Raw genomic sequence first — 23,035 nt, 5'->3', positions numbered from 1 at the left:
TTTGCTTCTCCTTACCTCTTCAGACTTGCGGGTATAAGCTCGTTTGAGCCCCTCTACGCGCAGCATAGCCTGCAAAAATACAGCCGGTTAATACTGCATATTTAAAAATGCACGTCAAGAAAATTACCGCATGGTTGTTGGAGCATACGTCGGCCAGGTCGACCAGCACCCGGTCGGCATTAAAGGAGTTGATCCCAGGGATCGCCTCCTTCTCGTCCCTGGGGACGGCTTTCAGCATGGCCCGGGCATATTGTGCCCCGTCCGGCCAGCGGGGAGAATTATCTGCACCAGAAACAGACGGTGAGAAACTCGCATATGCTCTGCCTATAGATTGCCGGCTGATTGGAGAATCCCCCGGCTGCGATCGAGACTGTGAATAAGACTTGACCCGCATGGGCAGGTCAAGCAGTATAAGGTCGAAGTTACCTTGGCGGCCCGAACGGCCTTCAGAGGGACCGGTTGCGGTCCTCAATGGGATGGCAGAAAGCACATCCGCAGATCCAGGCCCGCCTGGGACCTTTATTGATTTGCCGCCGGTAGTTTGCCGGTCGGCTGTCTTCTGCACCTTGGATGCAGACTCTTGTTGGGTCGGCGGAGGCCTGACCTGTTTTTGAAGGGACCGGGGCATCTGCTTCCCGTCCTGTAAACGAGAAAAATATAAGTTATGGGATAAAAGGATTGAAATAAACGAGAAGGATCAGACGGTTATACCTTCCTCGCCGCCTGGGCAGCAAGTTTTTTCTCGAGATTGGCTTTCCGGATGTCGGCAGCCGACCTAGCCGGTGTCTTCTCGGTGGGCAGCATTTTCTTGGCTTCTTCTGCAGAGGAAGGGACACGGTTAGAATAATGAATAAGCAAGGAAATAAAATCATCCGGTTCGAAAGAAACCGGCTGAGTTCCGAATACATACGTTTTTTAAACATGCTGCTTAGACCACAAGCGGACAAGAAGCATTCGTCCCTAAAAAATTCATGTTTGGGCACCCAGTTTCTAGGTACCCTTACTATCTCTCCGGATGAGAGGGTGTCAGGAACTAACTCAAAAAACCCGGAGTCAAGGATGGTCTCTCTATCATCCTCCGGGACAGGGGGCAGGCAGCACTTGGTCCCCAAGAGTTCTGGTTTCCGGTTGTAGATCCGGAATTCTCTGTTCTCTGCCGTAGTTGGGGCCTTAACCAAGTAGAACCGGTGCTTCCAGTCCGACCATTTAGATGGCTTGTCCAAGGTCATAAGGTATTTGGGCTGGGTGGTCAAGGTATACCAGGCTCTCCAGCCGCCTGGGCTCCTACTCAAGTAATGCATGTGGGCAAACGCCTCCCAGCCGGGGTTGAGGCCCTGCATCTCGCAGGCGGCGATATACCCTAAAATATTTACCCATGAGTTGGGGGTTAATTGCCAGAGACCTAGGCCATACCCCCTAAGTATGGCTTTTATTGTGTCGTGGAGAGGGAAGCGGACTCCGGCCACGAAGGCCGCCTCGTAGCACCCGAACCAAGCGTTCGCGTTCGGTTGTCCATCCTCCCACCATATTGTTCCCAGAGCAGCCGGGATTTTTATTGTATAGTCACCCCCCAGCGGCCGCCGTTTGATAAAATTTGGCAGCGCAGCCCGCATGAGCTCGCGGTCCTTAGAGGAGACGGCGATCATGAGAGGATCGTTCCTATTATCCCAAGAAGACCTCTCCGCCTCCTCGCTATCCTCATATTCGGTTAAGTAGCTGCTACTGCTACTTTGAACGTGACCGGCATCAGAGCCGGCTGGGGAGTTGGAGACCTCCTTATCAGAGCCTACCTGCTCTCTGGTCTCCTGGAGGGGAGCAGTCTCTTCGTTTAAAATGCTATCACCCGGGGTGCTAGGAGCGCCCCCGGGTGAGCCTCTCTGCTCTACCTCTCCTTGCTCTACTTCACCGCCTGAAGCTGGGACCTCAGGCGGCTGCTCATCTGAGCTCCCACTTCTGTAGTTGGGATCTCTGGCAGTAGACCGGATTCTGGCCATTGTGTCCTGCACAGACACAGAGTCGGTCGATATGGGTGTTGAAAAAGGGTTGTCCCAAAGAACAGAGGCGGCAGACCCAGTTCTAGACTCAGCCGTACTAATAAACCGGCTGAGTTCACAGCTAGGTTCCGGGTATGGGTATAAGGGGTCCATCTACTTATGGGACCAATGAACAAAAATGCGAGTAAAAGACTCAAACGGAAATACATGAAAAAGCTAGAAAGAATAGAGACGGTACCTAGAAGAAAATCTGGAAATTCTTTGGGATGCTTGCGAAGACGCAGGCGGTTCAAAATCCGGCTGGGTTTCTCTGATTACCCTCTCGAAAACCTTTGGCTAGCTTACAACGACCCAGACGGTCTGTAGACCGGTTGCTCTCAACGAATCTCAACTCCGAATGCTCTAACTCTCAAATTGCCGGCTGCTCTCAAATTTTCAGAAATTTGGCAAAGTTTGTAAATGAGAGCTCGGGGGACATCTTCTCCTATTTATAGAATTTGTCCCAGAAGGTGAAAAGTCGTGACTCTTCGCCTTCTGCTTTTCCATCCTTCAAAAAGAATCTGAAGAGTTGTAAAAAAAAAAAAAAAAAAAAAAAAAAACCTTTCACCGGCGCCACGTGGCACCCTGCCACGTCAGCACCAGTGAGGGGCAAATGTTTGGGGTAAAAATACCCTAAACACGTGGCCCAATGGCCTAGTGACACGTGGCATCCAGCCGTTGGTCAGCAGGGCTCCAATCCTCTGCTGACACGTGTCCTCTAAACCCTAAAAGGGAAACCATCCCTTCCCCACTATAAATAGTGGAAGGACCCTCATTAATGGGAGGCTGGAACATTTGTTGTTCACATTGAATACTCCTCAAAAAGAAAAACACTTACCCCGAGCAATATTAATTGCAGAATTCTCCCATTACGCGAGAAGTAACTTCTACATTACGTGCATTCTACCTCCCGTATCTTTACTAACTTGATCGTCGGAGGCGGAGCTCCTACCCCCAGGAGTCTTCGTGATTTTGCAGGCACAGGCGTCGAAGGGCATTCTTGGAATTGTAACTCTCCCGCAGGACACATCAAAAAACCCCGAAACATTTTCAAACATGATTTTTAAACTTAAAGTTTTCAAGAAAACCAAATAAAGTATAACAAGTCTAAATGCCTAATTAACTATTACATACCGAAATAAAGTCTTAACAAATTACAAAACACAATTAAAAAGAAACAAATGTATTTAAAGTAACAATCTCTTGAATCTTCTCATATTCCCAGAAGAAAGCTGTTGTACATGGGTCATGGGTGTCCATAACTGCTGCAAAAAAAAAAATATAACAAAATAAAACAATTAAAAAGGCAACTCAAGAACAACCAAATCATCAAGAACAACAAATCAACAACATCTCAGGAAAAACAACCAAAACAACAAGAACAAATCAGTAAGAAAGCAACAAAAATTAGCAAGAAATCAACAACAAATCAGCAAAAATCAGCAAGAATCAAGAACAACAAATCACCAACAAATCAGCGCAAAACAAAAATTAAAAAGACATGCACAATACTTTTTCCCGTCAAACAACAAATCAGCAAAAAAATTATCATATTACGATTATTAACCAAGAACCTCAACACAATCGAATACAAAAACTGAAATAATTTTTTTTTTTTAAAAAAACAACGAAAAAGTAAAATAGAAAATTACCTTAGAAGCAGAGGAAGATTTGAAGATGAAGGTGAAAGATTTAAAGATGGAGAATTGCAGATCGACCGAAAAGTCTAGTTGAGGATATGAACAACAAATCAACAACAACAAAAAATGTTAATCTTAATATCTGATTTGCAAATGTTAGAAAAAGAAAACAAAAATATAAATTAAACAACAAGTCAACAACAAATTTATCGATCTACTGATCTACCCTTTCCCGTAAAAAAAACAAATCAAAAATAGAAATTAACAACAAAAATATTACGCATATTAAGATTATTATCAAGCAAGAACAACAACAAAAATAAACAGCAAAAACTGTATTTAAAAAATTAAAAAAATCAAAACTAAAACAAAAACAATTAACAGAAAATTACCTTTGAGCTTTGACGGCTTGGAGGAGAAGTTGGAGAACTGGTGATCATTCAAAAAAATCGAAAATAGAGGATTTGAGATCGAAAAAACAACCGAAACGAAAACAAAAACAATTAACTAAAAGTTTAAAAATTACCTTTGATCTATTAAGAGCTGAGACGTTAAGCTTGATTGCTTGAAACGATTTAGGGTTAGGGTTTTGAGGAGAAACAGAGAAATTGAGAATGAAATTTTTGAAGAGAGGGAAATGTGAAAACGACTGAGATGAGAGGCTGAGAGAATGAGAGTGAGAGTGAGTGTTAGGGTTTCTAGCTTAATATAAGAGACTTACTATTTTTGTTTAAAGATTTGGGCTTAGGGTTTGGGGCCTTGGGCTAGTAGTAGTTTTAGTGTTTTTTTAAGACTTTTTTTTAAGGTCGGGTTCGGGTTGACCCGACCCGAATCCGACCTGATTTTGACCCCAAAATAATTTCGGGTTAAGTGGGTCATTTTCGGGTTGAAATTTTCAACCTTAACCTAAACCATTTAATTTTGAGTCGGGTTCGTGTCAATCCATTTAAGTTTTCGGGTTGAAAATCTCAACCCAAACCTGCTATTTTCAGATCGGGTTTTCGAGTCGGGTCAGTTTTTACCAGCCCTAATAGGACATATATGAAATTTAGCAAAATCTTTCTACTGTAAAACTGTCCTTTAGAGCATGTGCAATGGAGAGGATTCACCCTCCTCTTAGCCTTCTCTCTCCTCTTAAGAGGAATCCCGTTCATTGTAGAGGTGAAATGGGGAGTCCTCTTAGGAAGAGGAATATGGTAAATCCTCTTTGGGAAGAGGAAGAAGAGATGGGGAAGGGGATTGGAAAAGGTGGGGAAGGGGACAAGCAAGAGCGACGTGGCAGCTTCCTGCCGGCTGGCCGGGCTGGCAGGGGCCCACGTGTTGCTTGCTTTTGCTGACATTTGTTGTTTTGTAATTAGTTGACATTTACAACGGTTAAAATTATTCAAACGATAATAAAAAAAACGGTAACTTATTAAAAAAAACGGTTATATATATTTTTTTTTCTCTATAAAATGAACCTAAATTCTCCTTTTATAAAAGTATAGATATTTGGCGGCAAAACGTTCCAACTGCTCTTCATACACTCCGTACTTCGTACTTAGTTAGGGTTCCATCACTTTTACACTTCCACTGTCTCAGCTCCTCCCCAAATTCCTTCTTCTCTCTCTCCAATCTTCGGTGAATGTTTCAATGGCGGAAATAGCAGGAGAAGCTCCAGTAATGGCGAATTCGCCGATGATCAAGCCAATTAATAAGAGCGTGGTGCATAAAATTTGTGCGGGACAAGTAATTTTGGACCTTTCCTCTGCCATTAAAGAACTCGTTGAGAACAGCTTGGATGCTGGCGCAACGAGCATCGAGATCGCGCTCAAGGATTACGGCGAAGAGTGGTTCCAAGTTATTGACAATGGTTGCGGCATTTCCCCCAACAATTTTAAGGTCTGCCTTTTAATTTCTTCAATGTTTGTAAGAATTCTTGCTAATTGTTGTAGTATTGAATTTTTTTTGTTTATATAATTAACTCTTTATGGTTATTTTTTCTTTGTATCTTTACTAAATTTTGTGATATTAATGGTTATTTATGTCATTATGGTAGTGGTATTTCACTCAGGTTTTATAGCTCATGTAATCGTATTCATGCTATACGGGCGTTTGGTATGTGGAAATGAGAATATGAGGATTATAGTGTGTGATTGGGCATGCAAATTTGTGGGTGGGAATTCGTTGAATTGTTGCTCATTTAAATGGTTTGGGTAGTGAAGGAAATAAATTGGAGATACATTACAAATTCAACCAAACGCTCTTATAATTCACTTGACCTTTCCTTATCAGTTTTGGTATTTTATCCTCTAGGCAGTAATAACATGATAGTCGAGGCCATTATTTCCCATTCCCATTCCCAAACCCACCTCCATTTCCTATCCCCACCTTATAACCATGGGAATTAATTCAAATTTGGATAAAAAAATCTCACTTCATGAACATTAAACAAACACACCTAAGTCATTTCTTTGGATGGTGAATGCTATGTACACATAAAGATTTTGGAGGTTTTGTCTCATTGTTTTCAATTGGCAATATTAACTCAAGGGTGTATTGTTATCCCACTTTGGGATGTGAACAATTTTGTTTGATTTATGATGCAATTATAATGTATACAAGCTTTTTCATTGCCTGTAGGTTTATTCTTTTAATGTCTCATATGTTTATTGAGCTACAATTATTGATCCTACAACTCTATGATTTTCCCATCTCTCCTCCTCCTGGATGTAGGATGGATAGGTGAAAAAATACACTCGATCTTTAGTTTCGGATTGGTCAATTATGTCACAGTTGTCATTTGTCGCTGTCTAATTGATCGATTTTTTTAGCTGTTTTATATATAGCAAGAGATTTGTGAAAGTTAATGAAGCTTGATCAAGATGTGCTACTTTTGAAATTTAGAAGGACAACCTTTTTTTCCATGTACCAAAAGTTAGGCTACTTTGGATTGTCATACTATATTCTCAAGTTAAAATTCACTCCCCTCCTTTTTTCCTATATGAACCCATGTACTATAGACTCTTGTTTATAAAAGAGTTAAGGAAGAGAGAAAGTAAAGACGAGAGTTGCTATAAGAAAAAGATGGATATAGTAAGAAGATAAAGTAAAAAGTTGGGTGGGTGTAAGGATAAGGTGGATAAAGTAAGAGAGAGTTAAAAGGTATAAATATTGTGTATCAAAGGAGGTAAGATGGTAAGATATGTTTGCTAAAAATAGAATAAAGTTGAAGTGAGTGCATAATAAACACCTCAAGATGGAAAGTGGGTACATAAAATAGAAAAGATACATAATCTATGAATGATATTTATGGATAAACTATATGTTTCAGAAATGATTTATCAGCTTAATTTGAGGAAAGTTTCAAGCAATAGCCAACGTTGTAAACTCTGAAGTTTTATGTACCCAAGGGTGGAAAAAATGTCTCCCCACTCCCCTCCCCCTCTTCACGAATAACAGTCAGGTCTTGGTCTTATTGAACTGTTGAGTATCAACTAGTAAACCATAACTATTTGAAGACTATGAAAATATGTTAATATATAGGCAAGAATAGCTGAGTAACTTGTGAAAAGCATGTGAACATGTCAATTCTATCAAATGAATTGACACACATGGCATGCATATAATGGGGATGATGCCGCTTTTTATAATCTTTATACTTAAAAAAAGAAAAAGGTTGTGGATCAATTTCTTGCATAAATACTCTTAGTGGCTTTGGCTTGGGAATTATTATTGGTGATTTAGCTGAAAATGTTGATGAATAAATTTTGTTAAGGTGAGTAAATTATGTTGTGTGAAGAGGATCTCAAGTTTTGACTCTCCTTGTCTTTCATTTTATTGTAACACCATTGTTTTTTAGGGTTCTGTATTACAGCAATAACAATATTGGTTGTAGTGTAGGCAATGTCTAAATGCTACTCCGTAACATGAAGGATATATTAATGTAGAGGAAGTAAAGGTTTTCATATGCAAATGCAAATAATGGTGGTGGAAGCATGGAGCTATTATTCTTTTGCAATAAAGGATCTTTGTTTCTCTTGCATGCCTTGTTGATAATTTATTTTTACAAATTTATTTATAGATATCCTGGCTTGGTAATGAGATACATTTGCGTTGGAGGGGTGGAGGGGGAGAAGGGATTTATGGTCTTCATATCTGTAATCAAGCAAAGAAACCTTGTGAACTTCTCATTCTGCTGCTGCCATTAATAATGTCTGTACTACTTGGTAAATTACATTCCTGGGCAGAAAATTCTGCCATATGGTGTATTTTCCAAGAATATATCTTGACTTTTGGGAGCTCTTTGAGGCAAAGGTTCTGGACATCTGCCATGGGAAAAGGTTATATAGTAGTAAGCTTATTGGGAGGTACATTTTTATTTTTATCAAAACCTACATGCCTCTGATTGGGCTTGCCAAAGTGTCTAGTATGTATCTCGCACAGCTTCCATCATTATGGAGCATTAGTGCAATGGGGAAACTAATCCAAAGAAAGGGCTCATTATGCTAGAAGAATGCCATGAAGTGACAGACATATGAAGAACCCTATTGCTAATTTTGATATATTTGATAAGATTTATTTGGTTAAAATTTTTCTTTCTACAAACGAAAAAGAGTATCTATTTGTAATAGACTGAAATTATCACAGATAAGATTAATATTGAACTATTGTAATTTAAAGGCAAGAGCTTGATATTTGATTGAAGGATAAAGAAGGATCCAAAAGTAATAACTTGAGGCTATCAGTCTCACTAGCAGCTTTAGGCTACAATTCTCTCACAATACATCAATCAAAGTTCACATAACATCCTACTGCTCCATTGCTAAGTTTATATACCAAGCCCTCTTCCCATACAAAGCTACCCTAATCGTAATTGGATTTGTCCTGTTCTGCTACTGCAACAATCAGTCCCGAGTTCCCCTCCTCTTAGTGCTCTATTGATTAGCTTTGTCTTCTGCTGAAATATTCTGCTCTCCTATTGGCTGTTGCTGACTGTCATGTTGTTCCCTCACCTCAATTGGCTGCTTCCTCCTTATAGCATAGACCCAGATAGTTGGCTGTGGTGTTGGGCTAACCCAGTTCATTACACTTGGTATTATTTCCGTCTTAGAACTACAATGGACTAAATTCATTTTCTAATCATATGAAAAATTTGAAGTGGAATTCTAGCTTTTTAAGAGTTCACAGGAACCAACTTTTTTTAGACTTACTATTTACTAGGACAAAGCTGTAATTTGGTATTATTTTTATTTTTTATTCTGTAGGCAAGAGCTTTGTGAGAGCCATTCTGCAGCTTATTATGTGATGGCTTACTAGTTAATACTAGGATTTATCAATTTTCTTCCAATGCTGAGATGAGGGCATGACTTCTGACATTCCCTTTACTTATCTTAAGAATGCCTTACGCATAAAATGAATATGTTGGTAAAATTGCAAGGAATTTTATTTGTTAAGGCACTTTTCATTCTATCCATTAAGTTGATTAGTACTTGGGTGATAATCTGGCCTCAATTTAAATGCAGATGATGAAAATTTTTATTTAATGTTTTGGTTTTGGTGTAGGTTCTTGCTCTTAAGCATCATACTTCAAAACTGGCTGATTTTCCTGACCTTCAGTCTCTTACAACATTTGGCTTCAGAGGTGAGGCATTGAGTTCCCTTTGTGCGCTGGGGAGTTTGACAGTGGAAACTAGAACAAAAAATGAGTCTGTTGCTACACACTTGACGTTTGACAACACTGGCCAATTAGTAGCTGAACATAAGACAGCACGGAACGTTGGTACTTCAGTAACTGTAAAGAAGCTGTTTTCTAATTTGCCTGTGCGTAGCAAGGAATTCAGTCGTAATATCCGTAAGGAATATGGAAAACTTGTATCTTTATTGAATGTGAGTAAAAGATGTTCATATTGCTTTTAATTGTTGTTAAAATGGATAATAAATGACAATTTAAAGCTGTCATGCAATTTGAAGTATGAAGATTCACCTCCTTCCCCCATCATTTGCTTGGGAAATTTATTAATAGCTTCTGTCTTTTATTTGGTCTTTTGTAGTATGATCTTGGAGTCTCTAGAAATTGAAACTATATTTAATATAATTCAACTGCACGTATACAACATGAAAATCCTGAATGGTCTGACTGATTTTGACTTAATGTTTCTTAACCTTGTTTCTTCAGGCCTATGCTATTATTGCAAAAGGAGTTCGATTTGTCTGCACCAATATGTCTGGGAAAAGTGCAAGATCCGTGGTCCTGAAAACTCAAGGAAGTGGATCGCTCAAAGATAACATCATAACACTGTTTGGCATGAGCACATTTACATGTTTAGAGCCACTGAGTATCTCTTTGCCAGGTAACTGCACAGTTGAGGGCTTTGTCTCTAAATCAGGTTATGGCAGCGGACGAAATATGGGTGACAGGCAATTCTTATATGTTAATGGTCGGCCTGTTGATATGCCAAAAGTAGGTAAACTTGTGAATGAGTTATATAGAGGTGCTAACTCACGACAATATCCCATTGTGATTCTGAACTTCATTGTTCCAATTATGGCATATGATGTAAATGTGACACCAGATAAGAGGAAGATTTTTTTCTCTGATGAAGGCTCTATTCTACAATTTCTGAGAGAAGCTCTGGGGATGATCTATTCAGCCAGTTCTGTCACTTACAATGTTAGGAATATAGATGCACCTGATGAAAAAGATGATCACTTATCGCCGCGCCCTGTGGGATTGCAGCTGCCCTCTGAGCAGTGCAAGTCATCTCCAAAAAGAGCTCAAGCTGAAGAAGTATGTGAGGAGAAGCAAGCTAATAAAGATAACATGATATCAGGTTCTATTGGGAAGGGCAACAATCTTTCATCTTTTGGTCTTCGCAGTGATGCTCAAAAGTCACAGGACAGGGATTTTGGTCTCAGGGTCCACAGAATTAAAAAGACTTATAGCTATTCACCAAGCCATGAAAATGATAATACAAGTATTAATATTGATCAAGAATGCCTTAAAGAGGCTGAAAGGGATGTTGCAATCAACAATAATTTGACAAATAGGCCATCCTCGATTCAATCCTCACTTACCAAGTTTGTTACTCTGCAAAAGCGGAAGTATGAAAACTTATCTACACCCTTATCTGAAGCCCCTATCTTAAGAAATGAACCACTTCAACGTAAGTCAGAAAGCAATGATTTGTTGCATCTTGCTGCTGTAAGCTCAGCCACAAAGGTTCACGACTCTGCTGGGCTTTATGAGAATCAAACATCCAAGCATTCTAAAACAGCAACAGATTTGTGTCAAACAAGCAGTCCTCTTCTGAATGATGGTGATGCTTGCATGGAAGGGCTAATAGAGGTATGCTATATACTCTTGATGAACCTTTTTGTGAACAATTCAAAATCTACACACACAAAAAGAAAAATACTCCTATTTGTAATGACACCTTTTGTTCTTGATGCTAATCAGATTGCTCCTCGGTTGATAGTTTGAATCATAAGTTTGGAAGACCAGCCATGTACTATTTAAAAGCTTTAGTTGCACCCAGAGAAAACGTAGCTGCATAGAAAGTAGGATTATTTAAACATGAGATTGGAGGCTTTGGAGTTATTGGTGCACTCCATATTGGCTTCGATGGTAGGGTTGTCGGTGAGATGGTGGTGATCTTGGGTGCAGTGGTGGGATTTTTGGTGGAAAGGACGGGAGGGTTATTTCGCTTTGGTGGTGGTGCTGTGTTATAAGATTTGATTATTGTGGTGGTCAAGGGTCAAAAGGTAATTGGTTGTTGAGGAGTTTGGGGCTTAGGATGATTCGCTTGGGAGGGGGAGGGGGGGGGGGATGTAGAGAGTAGAAGAAGGTTGGGTAATCACAAGGGTAAAGGAAATCAAGGAAGTTGTTTACCTTTCCCTTTCTTAGAATTCCCGAACCAAACACACCTTTATTCTTTTGACTATGTCTTAATAAATATAGCACCAGTAATCTAATCACTTGTTGACCATGACCTAAGTGGCACTCTAATAAAATTGGGTGCAAGTCTCACCAACTGTGTGTGTCCTTTACTTCATGATGAACTAAGTTCCCTTTTTATTGTTGTCATTAATAATTTGCGAACACGTCTTTGTGGAGTGGGTTGCAATGTTTGCTTCACTAAAATCTGAAGAAATATGAATTTTACAATGAGTACTAGTGAACTTAATTACTCCTATAACCATGCTCTTTAGCTCACTAAACTGTAAGAGAAAGCTCTTTGGTTTGTAATTGTGGTACTCATGCTACATGTTTGAGAATTTTAGTTTGGAAGATTATCAAGCCTAACCTAAATTTTTGTAAAAAATGTTTAGATGTTTGGTAAAGTGGCAGATAGCCACTAACGACATGTGCAATGACATTATTATGACTATATCTTTATCGTCTATATCTTGCGTATAAGCTGTGAAGTAAGTGAAGTTGTCATTTAAGGTGGCTCGGGAAGGAGAAAGGAACTTGCAGTAGGTGATGAAGCTAATAAGGTAAGGGGGATTGGTGGAGTTGTACACTATAATATTTGATAGGCATATGCTCAATTTTTTTTTTCTTTTTTTTTTTTTAGAACCAAAAGTTGCTCCTTTTCTGTTTACCAAATGTCTATATGTCACATGGTTGAAAGGTCCAAAGATGCTACATACTATCGAAATTGAAGTATTTATCATTTGGCAGCTACCTTGGACCTATTGTCCAATATTATTCCTTAACCTGATTAATTTAAAATTGATTTATTGCCTTCAAAGGATTTAGGTTCCCCTTTATACTGTAGCAGAGGAGATGCTCAGGTAGAACGATTATATCTCTGCATAATGAACTTAGGCAATTATATTTCACTAGATATTCTTAGGAGTTCATTGCCTAGATAAATCATGGTATCACTGAGTCAAATTGCTCTGCCTAAATATAGTGTTCTGAATGCAATATGGTATCAGATCAGTGTTATGGCATTAGAGGATGTACCAAGAGTTTCCCTGTCTCAATGACTGCGCAAGTCTTGTAGATGTTTCTTGTACTGAGGCTTGGTTTGTTACTGAGATTTAATGAAGATCTTGCTAACTTGTTTAGTTGATCTTTTGGATTGCTAACTTGTTTATTTATTTGGTCATTTGGACCTTAATACCTCACTTAAATTTCAGGACAATCAGCTTCAAAAAAAAAGAGTGCCTGCTGCAGATGTGATCATACCAAGTGAATCAAGGAGTGGAATCTCAGAAATTGAACTAGAAGAGGCACCACTTGGATCCCAGTCGTTACAAGGTACCCCTCCTCCTTCATCTGCTCCAAAGGCCTCTTCTACTTTGCAATTCAATATGAAGGATCTCATGAAAAGGAGGAAGCAGAAATTATCAATATCTCATACGAGCTTTGATGCTTTTTCTAGGACAACCACCAAAAGGTTTGTGAAGTATCAAATTTGGGAAATAAGTTTTCTTCCTTATTTTGTCTTTTATAAAGTAATCTATAAGTCTATAACTATAACTAAAATAAAAACCGCAGACATCACTTTCTTGTAAAATTGTACATGTGTAGCTCTAGTATGTAAAATTTTCCCGCCTAAATGCACTAATGATGTCAGCTTTATTTATTTTTTTTCTTTTTCCCTCATAAGTGACGAGGTTCTAATTTTTGGAAAAGAAAAATTACAGAGCATTAATTATGATGATCTCTTCACAATTTTGTAAACACACATTCAAACTACACATAATTATTTAGTTAAAAGTTTAATTTGTTCATGTTTTTTAATCTTATAGCCTTAGATCAAATTGCCACTTGCTCATATATTTTAATCTTATAGATGTGTTTTTATAGCTTACCTTACTACCGAGTCTTAAAAAAAATTCAAATTAATTTTGTAAACCGTGCATCGCACGAGACTAATCTAGTTGATGATATATAGGTGCTATGCTGCTGCGACGCTAGAGCTTTCTCAAGCAGATAATGAAGAGTGGAAAGCTAGGGCTCTTGCTGCTGCAACCACTGAACTGGAAAGGCTTTTCAGGAAAAGAGACTTCGGCAGGATGAAGGTAAAGAAATTGATAGCCTTGTCAGTAGAGTTAAAAGTGTCAGCCTTCAAAGTTTGCTAACAACCTGCCTATGTGTTTGATGGGATATAGGAGCAACTGCTTTTTATTCTTGTCCATTGTTAGCATGAAATCCTGTCGGTGAGCATGTGAGTTTGAAGTCATGTTTGGCTTGGTTTCAAGAGAAAAGTGAGCCTATACTCTACTCTATGTTACTTATGTTATGTGACCTGACTAACATGCCTAAGCTAACCTGGAGGCTTTGGGGTTTGATGCAAAATTTGAATTTAAAACCCAATTATCTGAATCCTATAAATGAGGAATCCTGTGGGTTAGGGTTACAAACGGGTTAATCTGAAGGACTCAAAACCAAATTTTAATAATATTATTTTGCTGGCTTAGTGGCTTATCAATACAATAATTACAGCAGTGATTGTTTAAAATGACTAAAACTCTCCCCATTGCGTACCCAGTTCAATTTCTTCCCTTTGTATTGTTTTATTTGATGCCAATACAACTGTCATATTTATTAGAGAAATAGTATTGACCTGCCTTGAAACTGATATTAAAAATAAAAAATAAAAAAAAACGTAGGTGGTATTGAGCCTCTTGATTGACCCAAACTCTAAGTTCATGTATTTCTAAACACAGCTTAAACTACTGATATGCCAACTCTGACATGAAATGGAGAGTACGATGGCCTTCTCTGGTGTTGCAACCTTTAATCTGCCTCATCCCCTTAGCTTACCCGTTGTTGTCTTTCTATGTGAAAGCTATGCCATTGACTTTGTTTCAACTAATGTAGAACTGCTTGCTTGAACAAGGCTATGCTATGTTACGTCTTACCTCTGCTTTACAGTACTCCAAACTCCAATTGGTATTTCTAATACTGTAGCAGGCTGGAACTCTCACTAGCTTTTTTTTTCCCTAAAAGTATCGGGTGTGATGCATATTGCAGGCAGCTCATTGCATTTTGTTTAATCATGGTTGATTTTCAATTTTCACGGTATCATATAACCCCTTTAGATTCAATTTTAGGTAGTTGGACAATTCAATTTGGGATTTATTATCGGGAAGCTAGATGAAGACTTGTTTATTGTGGATCAGGTAATTTTGGCCAGTGGACTTTATATCTCTTTTCTTCTACTCTGTCATTAGAATAACCACAGACCCAAAGTTGTTTGTTATTTCAATCTGTATTATTACTTCTAATTTGCTGCAAGATAAGATATATAGATTGTTTCTTCTTGTTTTAACATGCTACTGGATTAATGATATATACATTCAATCACCAGCATGCAGCTGATGAGAAGTACAATTTTGAGCGCCTCTCAGAATCAACAGTCATGAACCAGCAGCCTTTACTCCGGTAATCTTTTCTTCCTTTTGTAATGGTCCTTGGATAGTGAGACTGATAAATTGGGGTATCTTGAGAATAATTCCCATGTTTTACGTGCATTTGTTTAAAATTAGCCGCTATGCTTTTTGAATTGTGAAAGCTTTTTCAGAAGCAAGCATCAAGCTTTTACCAACTGTATCTTGTTTCAAGAGTTTCAGTATCCTTTTCTCTTTATTATTTCTTTTCTCCCATTTTATCTAAGTCAAAGACTCTGCTCTATTTACTTAGTAGAGTAGTTCTTGAACCTCCTGCCTGCAGTCACAGTCCATTGCAACAGCAGTATAATATCAAATCCTTGATGGGCTGCAAAGGACACTAATTATTTCCTCCTGATAACTAGTTTGCACCCCTTTACTGACTCCAGCAGCCAATAAAGTGCATATTTCTCACTAATACTTTGTGGTATATCAACAGAAGACGTAGATAGTTTCACTATTTGAGCAGTGTGTGACATACCCTTAGAAAGTCAAAATATCTCACTTGCAGAAGCCTTTGAAGTTTGAACTCTATCCTTTAAAGCAGGCTCCATGAAACCTCTTCCCACCTTTTATTCCTATTGTTATTTTTCTCATCTTGGACATGTTCTTTTACCTTTCTCTTCTTTCCTTTTTGTGCTTGTTGGCATTTCAGGTGATAATTGTGCATATGCAGATGTATATGATTGAAGCTTAAATGATATTTTATTGCCCGGCTATACTTGTGTTTCCTTAAAATTTCAATGTACATATGAAAGGCCTATATTAAGCTATTTCTTGTATTATCTCTTTGTACATGCAGGCCAGTCAGGTTGGAATTGTCCCCAGAAGAGGAAATAGTTACCTCAATGCATATGGACATAGTTAGGTAACCTAGATATCTATACCTTGCCTCTGCATCCTCATCTCACTGGCTGTATGTTTTTTTTGTACATTCCATTTAATCTACCCATGCAAATAAAGTGCCATGTATATTTTTTCAACTCAATTTTAATATATCACCAATTCCTTGCAAATCAATAATAGGCACTAGGCAGTCAACCCTCTTCTTGCTTAAGGGTTGATCCATATCCTTCTTGGCTATGATGTATACTATTTTAGGGGCTTTCTAAGTATTTTATGGGAGTTGTTGGGGGGTGGGAATGGTTGAGTTGGTAAATGTAATCTTTGGCTAAGATGCGTCCAACCCAATCTGGAATTTTGGATAGATGTTTGCCCATTATAGACTTAATGGTCCAACCCAAACTGTGCAATGGTGCAATGAACACTATTTTAGGGATTTCCCTTAGTATTTTATCATCTTTGTGATGAATTGTAATCTGACTATTGACCACAAACTATCCTTATGCCCCTATTAAACTCAGAGTTAATGGAGTTGGACCTTCTGGCTTTTAAATCTACACTAGCTCTTAGAAAAGGAGTGTAAAATTAACAAGACCTATGATCATGCTGATATGACAATAATATCATCAGTTTAAGAAAACTACTTGGCAACACTCTTTTGTCTCAGTTGATCAGTTAGCTAGAGCATAGAATATCACTAATGCATTGAACTTTTACTCACTTTGGAAGGATTTTGATATATTCCATGGAAAGAAACTGGAGATGTGGGGCTCATTACACTGATGTGTAGGAAATTGGTGAGTAGTGGGCCATTAAACTTGCTGCTCTTAAAGTTTAGGCTGGTGAAAGTGAGAGTGTGAGACCTAAGAAAAATTTATGTTAAGGCATGGGATAATCGATAGTTTCATCGGAGACATAACTCTGTGTTCAGGGAAGCAATTTATGCTTAAATAATTGGTCTCTAAAAATTCTATATATAGGGTTAGACATTAAGGATTAAACAAGCCAGGCAATCTGGCATAGTTGCATTTGTATGTAACTATTGAGTGCACTTATTTTTATTATCTTCTTTATGTACCTTAGAAATTGGGATTACTATCCAATGTCTATTCATCTTGCTGTCTTTTTACAGTTTTGAGGTTTGTTTGTATGCTTAGGACCTTACTTTATGTGTTTCTTTAGCAGGACATGTTTGTCGCTTTATCTCACGTTTTAATCATGATGACTGTAGGAAAAATGGTTTTATCTTGGAAGAGGATCTAGATTCATCCCCAGGCAACCGCTTTAAATTAAAGTCTGTGCCCTTCAGTAAAAATATAACATTTGGAGTTGAAGGTAATGTATTCGTACTTTCCGAGATGCAATAACCTTTTTTTTTTCTATTATGATTGGAGAAGTGTCTTCTAACCTGTCATTCACCTTTCAATTTGCTTACTTTTAATGTTGAAGCTAGATTTGTCAATTTGAGTGTTTGGGTCGAGTTAGCTGTTCAGGCAATTTGAGTTAATTGCATTACTATTCGGGTCAGGTTACATCAGGTTTGGGTCGAGTTAAAAATAGATCGGGTTGAGGTTGTATTTAGGTCAGGTTGAATTAAGGTCGTGTTAGTAACTGGTCGAGTTGATTTCGGGTTTCAACGGTTCAGAATGGGTTTGGGTCAATCTCGGGTTCAGCTCGAATTCAGTTCAGGTCAATAATTGACGGGTTATATTCGGGTTAGGTCATCTCAGGTCGGGTCATGTTCGGGTTTGGGTCACGAATCCTAAGGTTAACTCGGGTCTCGGGTTGGTTTCATGTCGGGTCATATCGGGTTTAGGTCAGCAATTTCTTGAGTGCAAACACATCAGGTCATGATCGGGTTCGGGTAAAATTTTCGGGTCTGGTTAGCTTTTGACAGCATTATACCGTATAATGCTTTCCTCTATAACAACAACAAAGCTAGTCCTAAAATAATTTACGTTGGGCTAACATGAATTGTCATTAGGATTCGTCCGTGAAAAGTTAAAGAAACTAAACAAAGAAAAGTGAGAAAGTTCTTATTCTGCAAATTATTCTGACTTTGACCAGACCTAATTTACTGATTTAAGTCAGGGAATTATTAGATTATTGTTAGTGTTAATTATTTAATGGCTAAGTCATGTCTTTAAAGGATGTAGATCTTGGTACTTATTATTTCATTTGATACGCTCTTCTTTGAGCAGGCTTCTGCAACTTTAATCATTTGCGAGAGTTTGCATCCAAGATTTATTGGTTCAAGTGCTCTTAATATATCATACAAATTATAAATTGTATTAAGAATCATAGATACTTATTAGAGTTACTGCTTAGACTATTATATTTACCGTGGTATTTGACTAGATTTGACTCATTGGTAGATCAAATCAATACTAGTCACTCAGAGAAACACAATCACACAACGATGATATAGAACTGAGAAGCTCAAGACTATTATAAGCTGAATTATAGTCCATATTTTTAGATAAAGACCTCCAACTTTTCTGCTCGGATTCCCAAAAAGAGCTCAATGAATGATCAAGCTCTTACCCTCCTGAACAGCTTTAGTACCCCTTTCATCTCTGAATCATGCCACATGAAGTTGTTGATTCTGTGAAATTTCTGGTCTTTTGCAATTACATCAGTAAATCAAGTTCAGCAAATGTAAACTGATCGTAGTTTGTAATGTCTCTCTTTTCAATTAGTAGCATTTGTAGGATAAATTGTCACATCCATTGTTCTGCCACCTTTTCAGAAGAAATCTGATCATCAGTACATGAGTACATCACTCTCTAGTCTCTAACCACCCATAAGTCTTTTCTGATTAGGATTATCTATTGCATTATCAACATTGTCGTTCAACTACCTGAACTCTTCCATTGAACCTCCAAATACTCTTGCAATACTTGGTTATATGCTGTTTTCATGCTAAGTAGTCATCTTATCTCCTGTACCCACCTTTGCCGCTGCTGAACATGGTCTTTAGCTATTAAAATCATCAATGGCAGTCTGTGTTGGTTCAGTATCCTCTTCATATGCTACTTGTCTCAGTACAACTTGAGTTAATTTCTTTCTATCGAATGCAAACAGAACATAGCTTTGTGAGAATAGCATATCTAGGCCAAGAGCAGCCTGTTTTCTTGCTTTAAGTCTACAAGAAACCTGTATTTGTAACGTACTTCTTTGGCCACCAGATAACCGTGCATATTCTTTCAATTCTTGTGCCCCCCCCCCCCCCCCCCCCCGTGGGTCTCAATAAGTGTGAAGTTTTATGTTAAGAAAAAGCTGATATGTGTTTATCTATCTAGATGATGAGAACATCATCTTAAAGCCAACAACTAAAATCCTACAAGGCTTGCACCCTAAGAAAAAAATCTCCATTAATCATACCTCATGAATGTTTAAACTGATGAGTAGACACAGCATCATATTGCTTGGTGCTTGAATTTCTTTTATGTTTCTGGAAAGTTCAAAATCTTTTTTCCAAGTTTTTAGTAAAGTTTTGAATGTCATGTCAATTAAGCTTTTATCTGATCCATTGGATATAATAAGTGCTATTCTTGTTGCCATGTTCTGTATAACCAGTCATGGCAGACAGAAAATGTTGTCCTCTGCTAGCTGTATTATAACCAAAGAGTACTCTTAGTTTTCAAGCAATATTTTCTGGGTTTAAAAAAACGTCAATTGCTAATGAATGCCTTCAGATATTGGGAGAATGAATGGATGATTTCTTATCACTCTAGAATAATGCTTGACATGTGTATATCTCTGTTTCTATGTTTCTTTTGATGCAGCTTTTGTCGCTATGGATGTTCATAATGTGCTTTTTTTATTCTAGTACAGATGTAAAAGAGCTCATATCTACTCTTTCGGATGGTCATGGAGAATGCTCAATTATGAGTACTTATAAGATGGATACTTCTGACTCAATTTGCCCCTCGAGAGTACGTGCAATGCTAGCATCACGTGCCTGCAGGTCATCAATTATGATTGGTGATGCACTTGGAAGGAATGAAATGCAAAAGGTAATGTCTGCCATCTTCTGAGAGTGAATTCTCTTTGATGTTTGTTTCTTTAATATTTCTTTGCTGGGACTTAACACTTAACACGAGTATTACCTTAAACTTATAATATTTGAGACGGATGATGACCCTGCCAAACTGCGGTCTGGGTAGCTGCAATTTTGTAGGAAGCGGAAACAAATTTCTGTAATTTCGTAGGTAGTGGAAGCAATTTTGTAGCTGCAATTTTGTAGGAAGTGGAGATCTCTGAAGATGGTAAGCGAGTTTACACTAGAGGAGGGTAGATTACTTTATAATAGGAGAATTGTGGTTCCTAGGAATTTCAAGCAGAAAATACAAAGGTTGCTCAAAGCAGGCCGACTAAAAGGCAAGAGAAAATCTCGTTTAGTGCGGGTTCCCTGGACGAAATTCTTCCCGTGGGAAGGCCCCTTTACTTTTTAATAAACTCTCTTAATAACAAGGGGAAGATGCCTTTACATTTTAATGGACTCTTAAACAAGGGCATGCCCCCACTCAGGGGTTCCTGAAGCAAGCACTTTACATACTTTATGAAAGTCTTAGACACATCAACTGGTGGAGGTTGTGGCCATGGTCTCTGTTGAAGGCCCTATATTTTATGTATCTTATATAAGGATTTCTAAATTCTTGCTATACTTATTTAATGGGCTGCTCCATATAGAGGGCGAGGAGCTTGCAATGTACTACATAGGAAGAGGCTTAACCAGAGGCAAAGAAAGAGTTCCTTTTATTCAGTGGCAAGCCATTCTATCCTAAATGCTTCTTTTCCTCTTTGCCATCACCTGTATATTACTCTATGAATACCAGTATAATGCAACCTGCCTATAAGTGGACACAAGGGGACTTAAACCTGTCTTTGTTTGACTGCGAATTGGTTCTGGGTAGGAATCTGCAAGGCATGCCAACAGCAGAAGACCTCATCTAAAAGCCTTGTCGGACTCTTCCTCTTCATCTGGCAATTATGGGATGATCAATTATAGCAAGAAAGACAGCCATTTTCGTGGTCATAGATATAATGTCGAAATATGCCCATTATATTTTAACTCACACATCCCATTTCCATGAGAGATAGTCTTACTGCGTGGGTTCCCAGAATCTGTTTATTTGTATAGAGACCGAATATTCAAGAGATTATACTGGAAAGAAAATTTTTTCAAACCGCAACAATTATCACTAAAGCAAAGCCCAGCCCTTTTGGTGCTCCCCCCATCCCTCCCTCTTAAGGTTGAGATTGGGTGTGATTTTTTCTTTCTCTTGCATTGGCATAACTGAATGAAGCTAAATTCTCTTTTAAAATGCTGAATTTATCCCTTCCCTGCTGCAGCATAGTTAGTTTGTATGATATTAGCTTTAGTATTTCTTGTTATATGTTTCATTGTGTGATTCTCATGTACAATAACAGATCCTTGAACACTTGGCTGAACTGAAGTCTCCATGGAACTGCCCACATGGAAGACCGACCATGCGCCATTTAGTCAACTTGGCTGTAATTTACGAGAGAGAAAATCCGGAAATTACTAGTTTGTGATGGACATTGGTGGTATTGATCTCTCCTGTCTCAACCAATGTGATGCAATTTTGTCAGTTGCCGTGTACAGTTTTGTAAAGATGACGTTCTTGGATCCGCATGCATGGATAATTTGATCAATATTTCTTAAGAAAATGTCAGGCATTTATAATGTGTTGAATATTTGATAACCCTGCTTTTTATACCATTGAGGCATCAAATTTGCCCAAACTCATGTCTAACGTTGGTGAAAAAATGAAGCAAGTAATTGGTCAAGGTTATGAGGATCAAGAACTTACATCCCTAAGGAAGTAGACCAGGAAGGCAGCATTGTATATGGGGTTAATCAACTGGAGCATATAGTTGCAGTTTTTTCATTATTCTTCCGGTATTCAGAACAGCAGGAATCACTTTACAAACAATAGTGATGGAAAGCTGTGGAAAAACTATTGGGTTATATACGTAGCAGGAGCCAGTTTTTTGATGAATGTATCTGAATCCTCGCGGGCTAGCACAATACGTAGCAATGTGGACAAGCGATTCCGATAAAAGTCATACAAGATTGGATTGACTACTGTGTAAATTGACTTTTAGTTGTAAATTCCATTAACCAGTGACTGTATATATATTACTCTGTAATTAAAGTTTTAGTTGTTCCCTCTTTGACTTTTTGCACTATCTACATGCCTTATTACCTTTGACCAATTTATATGTACTTTGTATAACATTGTTAAAACTGGATGGACACTAAATAAAGTCCCTAAACTTTTAACAAACTTACATTTATGTTGGGAGCGGATTCTAGCAACCTACAAATTAGGAAAAGATCAATCAAAGGATCAATTATAGAATACAATATTTGATTTTACTTGTACATAACAAGGAAAATATGCATGGTCAAAGATATCAATAAAGTCATAGCTCATCAATCAAAGGATTTGATTGATCCAATCAAGAAGACAACTATCAATTAAAGATCTTATGAAACCAATCAAGACTATAGAATCAATCAAGTAAAGCTAAATTAGGAAACGAATCACTTGATTGACGAAATATTATTCGCATAGTGGTCCCAACTGAGTATAGATAGTCCGAACTTAATTGCACCTTTCTGAGTAAGTCGACCGCCTTTCTACGCTTTTCCGAGAAAGGCAGCTTCCCTTCAAAGCTCGGACCATTTGATGACGCGTAATGAAGGCTTGGGCAACAAGCACAATTAAGTCCCATGATTGAAGGAGCGAATCAAGGAAAACAATAAAGATTCTTCAATAATTACCTTCGTTAGATTTTACAAATCATTATAAATAGGATGTTCTTTGTATTATGTCGTCCTTACTCAGAATTATTTCGTCCTTACTCAGAAATGCCGCTTTTACTTTGATCTTTGTTCTTCAATTTAGAATTATTATTATAGTTTTATTATTTTATTGCTCTTAACTCATTCATTTGGAGATTGTGTTTATTTTCTTTTGGTAGATTTGATTACTAAAACCCCTTAAAACCTTTAACAAATTCCTAAAAACACCTTTCTAAGATTTATCCAAAACAATATAAGGCTATAAACTTTTTTCCCCCTCTTTTTTAATTGTC

The 23,035-nt window shown here is 38.0% G+C and overlaps 1 protein-coding gene and 1 long non-coding RNA gene across 3 annotated transcripts; one reads left to right on the top strand and one right to left on the bottom strand.

Annotated features, from left to right (window-relative positions):
• Nucleotides 1-3,132: 3,132 nt before the first annotated feature.
• On the bottom strand, nucleotides 3,133-4,328 carry LOC110739220. Its single transcript, XR_002514755.1, has 3 exons — nucleotides 4,200-4,328; nucleotides 3,686-4,081; nucleotides 3,133-3,295 (listed from the first exon to the last, which is right to left on the bottom strand). It is a non-coding gene; the product is annotated as an uncharacterized LOC110739220 (long non-coding RNA).
• A 597-nt stretch (nucleotides 4,329-4,925) lies between these two features.
• LOC110739219 (DNA mismatch repair protein PMS1-like) lies at nucleotides 4,926-22,108 on the top strand. Of its 2 annotated transcripts, XM_021919675.1 has the most exons (11): nucleotides 4,930-5,554; nucleotides 9,218-9,541; nucleotides 9,831-11,000; nucleotides 12,803-13,062; nucleotides 13,564-13,690; nucleotides 14,726-14,794; nucleotides 14,983-15,056; nucleotides 15,864-15,929; nucleotides 17,136-17,239; nucleotides 19,742-19,923; nucleotides 21,341-22,108. In XM_021919675.1, the coding sequence occupies exons 1-11, from the start codon at nucleotides 5,306-5,308 to the stop codon at nucleotides 21,464-21,466; spliced, it is 2,751 nt and encodes a 916-aa protein (XP_021775367.1). In that variant the 5' UTR covers nucleotides 4,930-5,305; the 3' UTR covers nucleotides 21,467-22,108. The 2 variants fall into 2 exon arrangements, with proteins under 2 accessions (XP_021775368.1, XP_021775367.1); XM_021919676.1 differs by lacking the exon at nucleotides 14,726-14,794 and having other exon boundaries at nucleotides 4,926-5,554.
• Nucleotides 22,109-23,035: the final 927 nt, after the last annotated feature.

This window comes from Chenopodium quinoa, unplaced genomic scaffold (assembly GCF_001683475.1).
Source record: "Chenopodium quinoa cultivar QQ74 unplaced genomic scaffold, ASM168347v1, whole genome shotgun sequence".
Lineage (NCBI taxonomy): Eukaryota > Viridiplantae > Streptophyta > Magnoliopsida > Caryophyllales > Amaranthaceae > Chenopodium > Chenopodium quinoa.
This window is presented reverse-complemented; position numbering and strand designations above follow the sequence as displayed.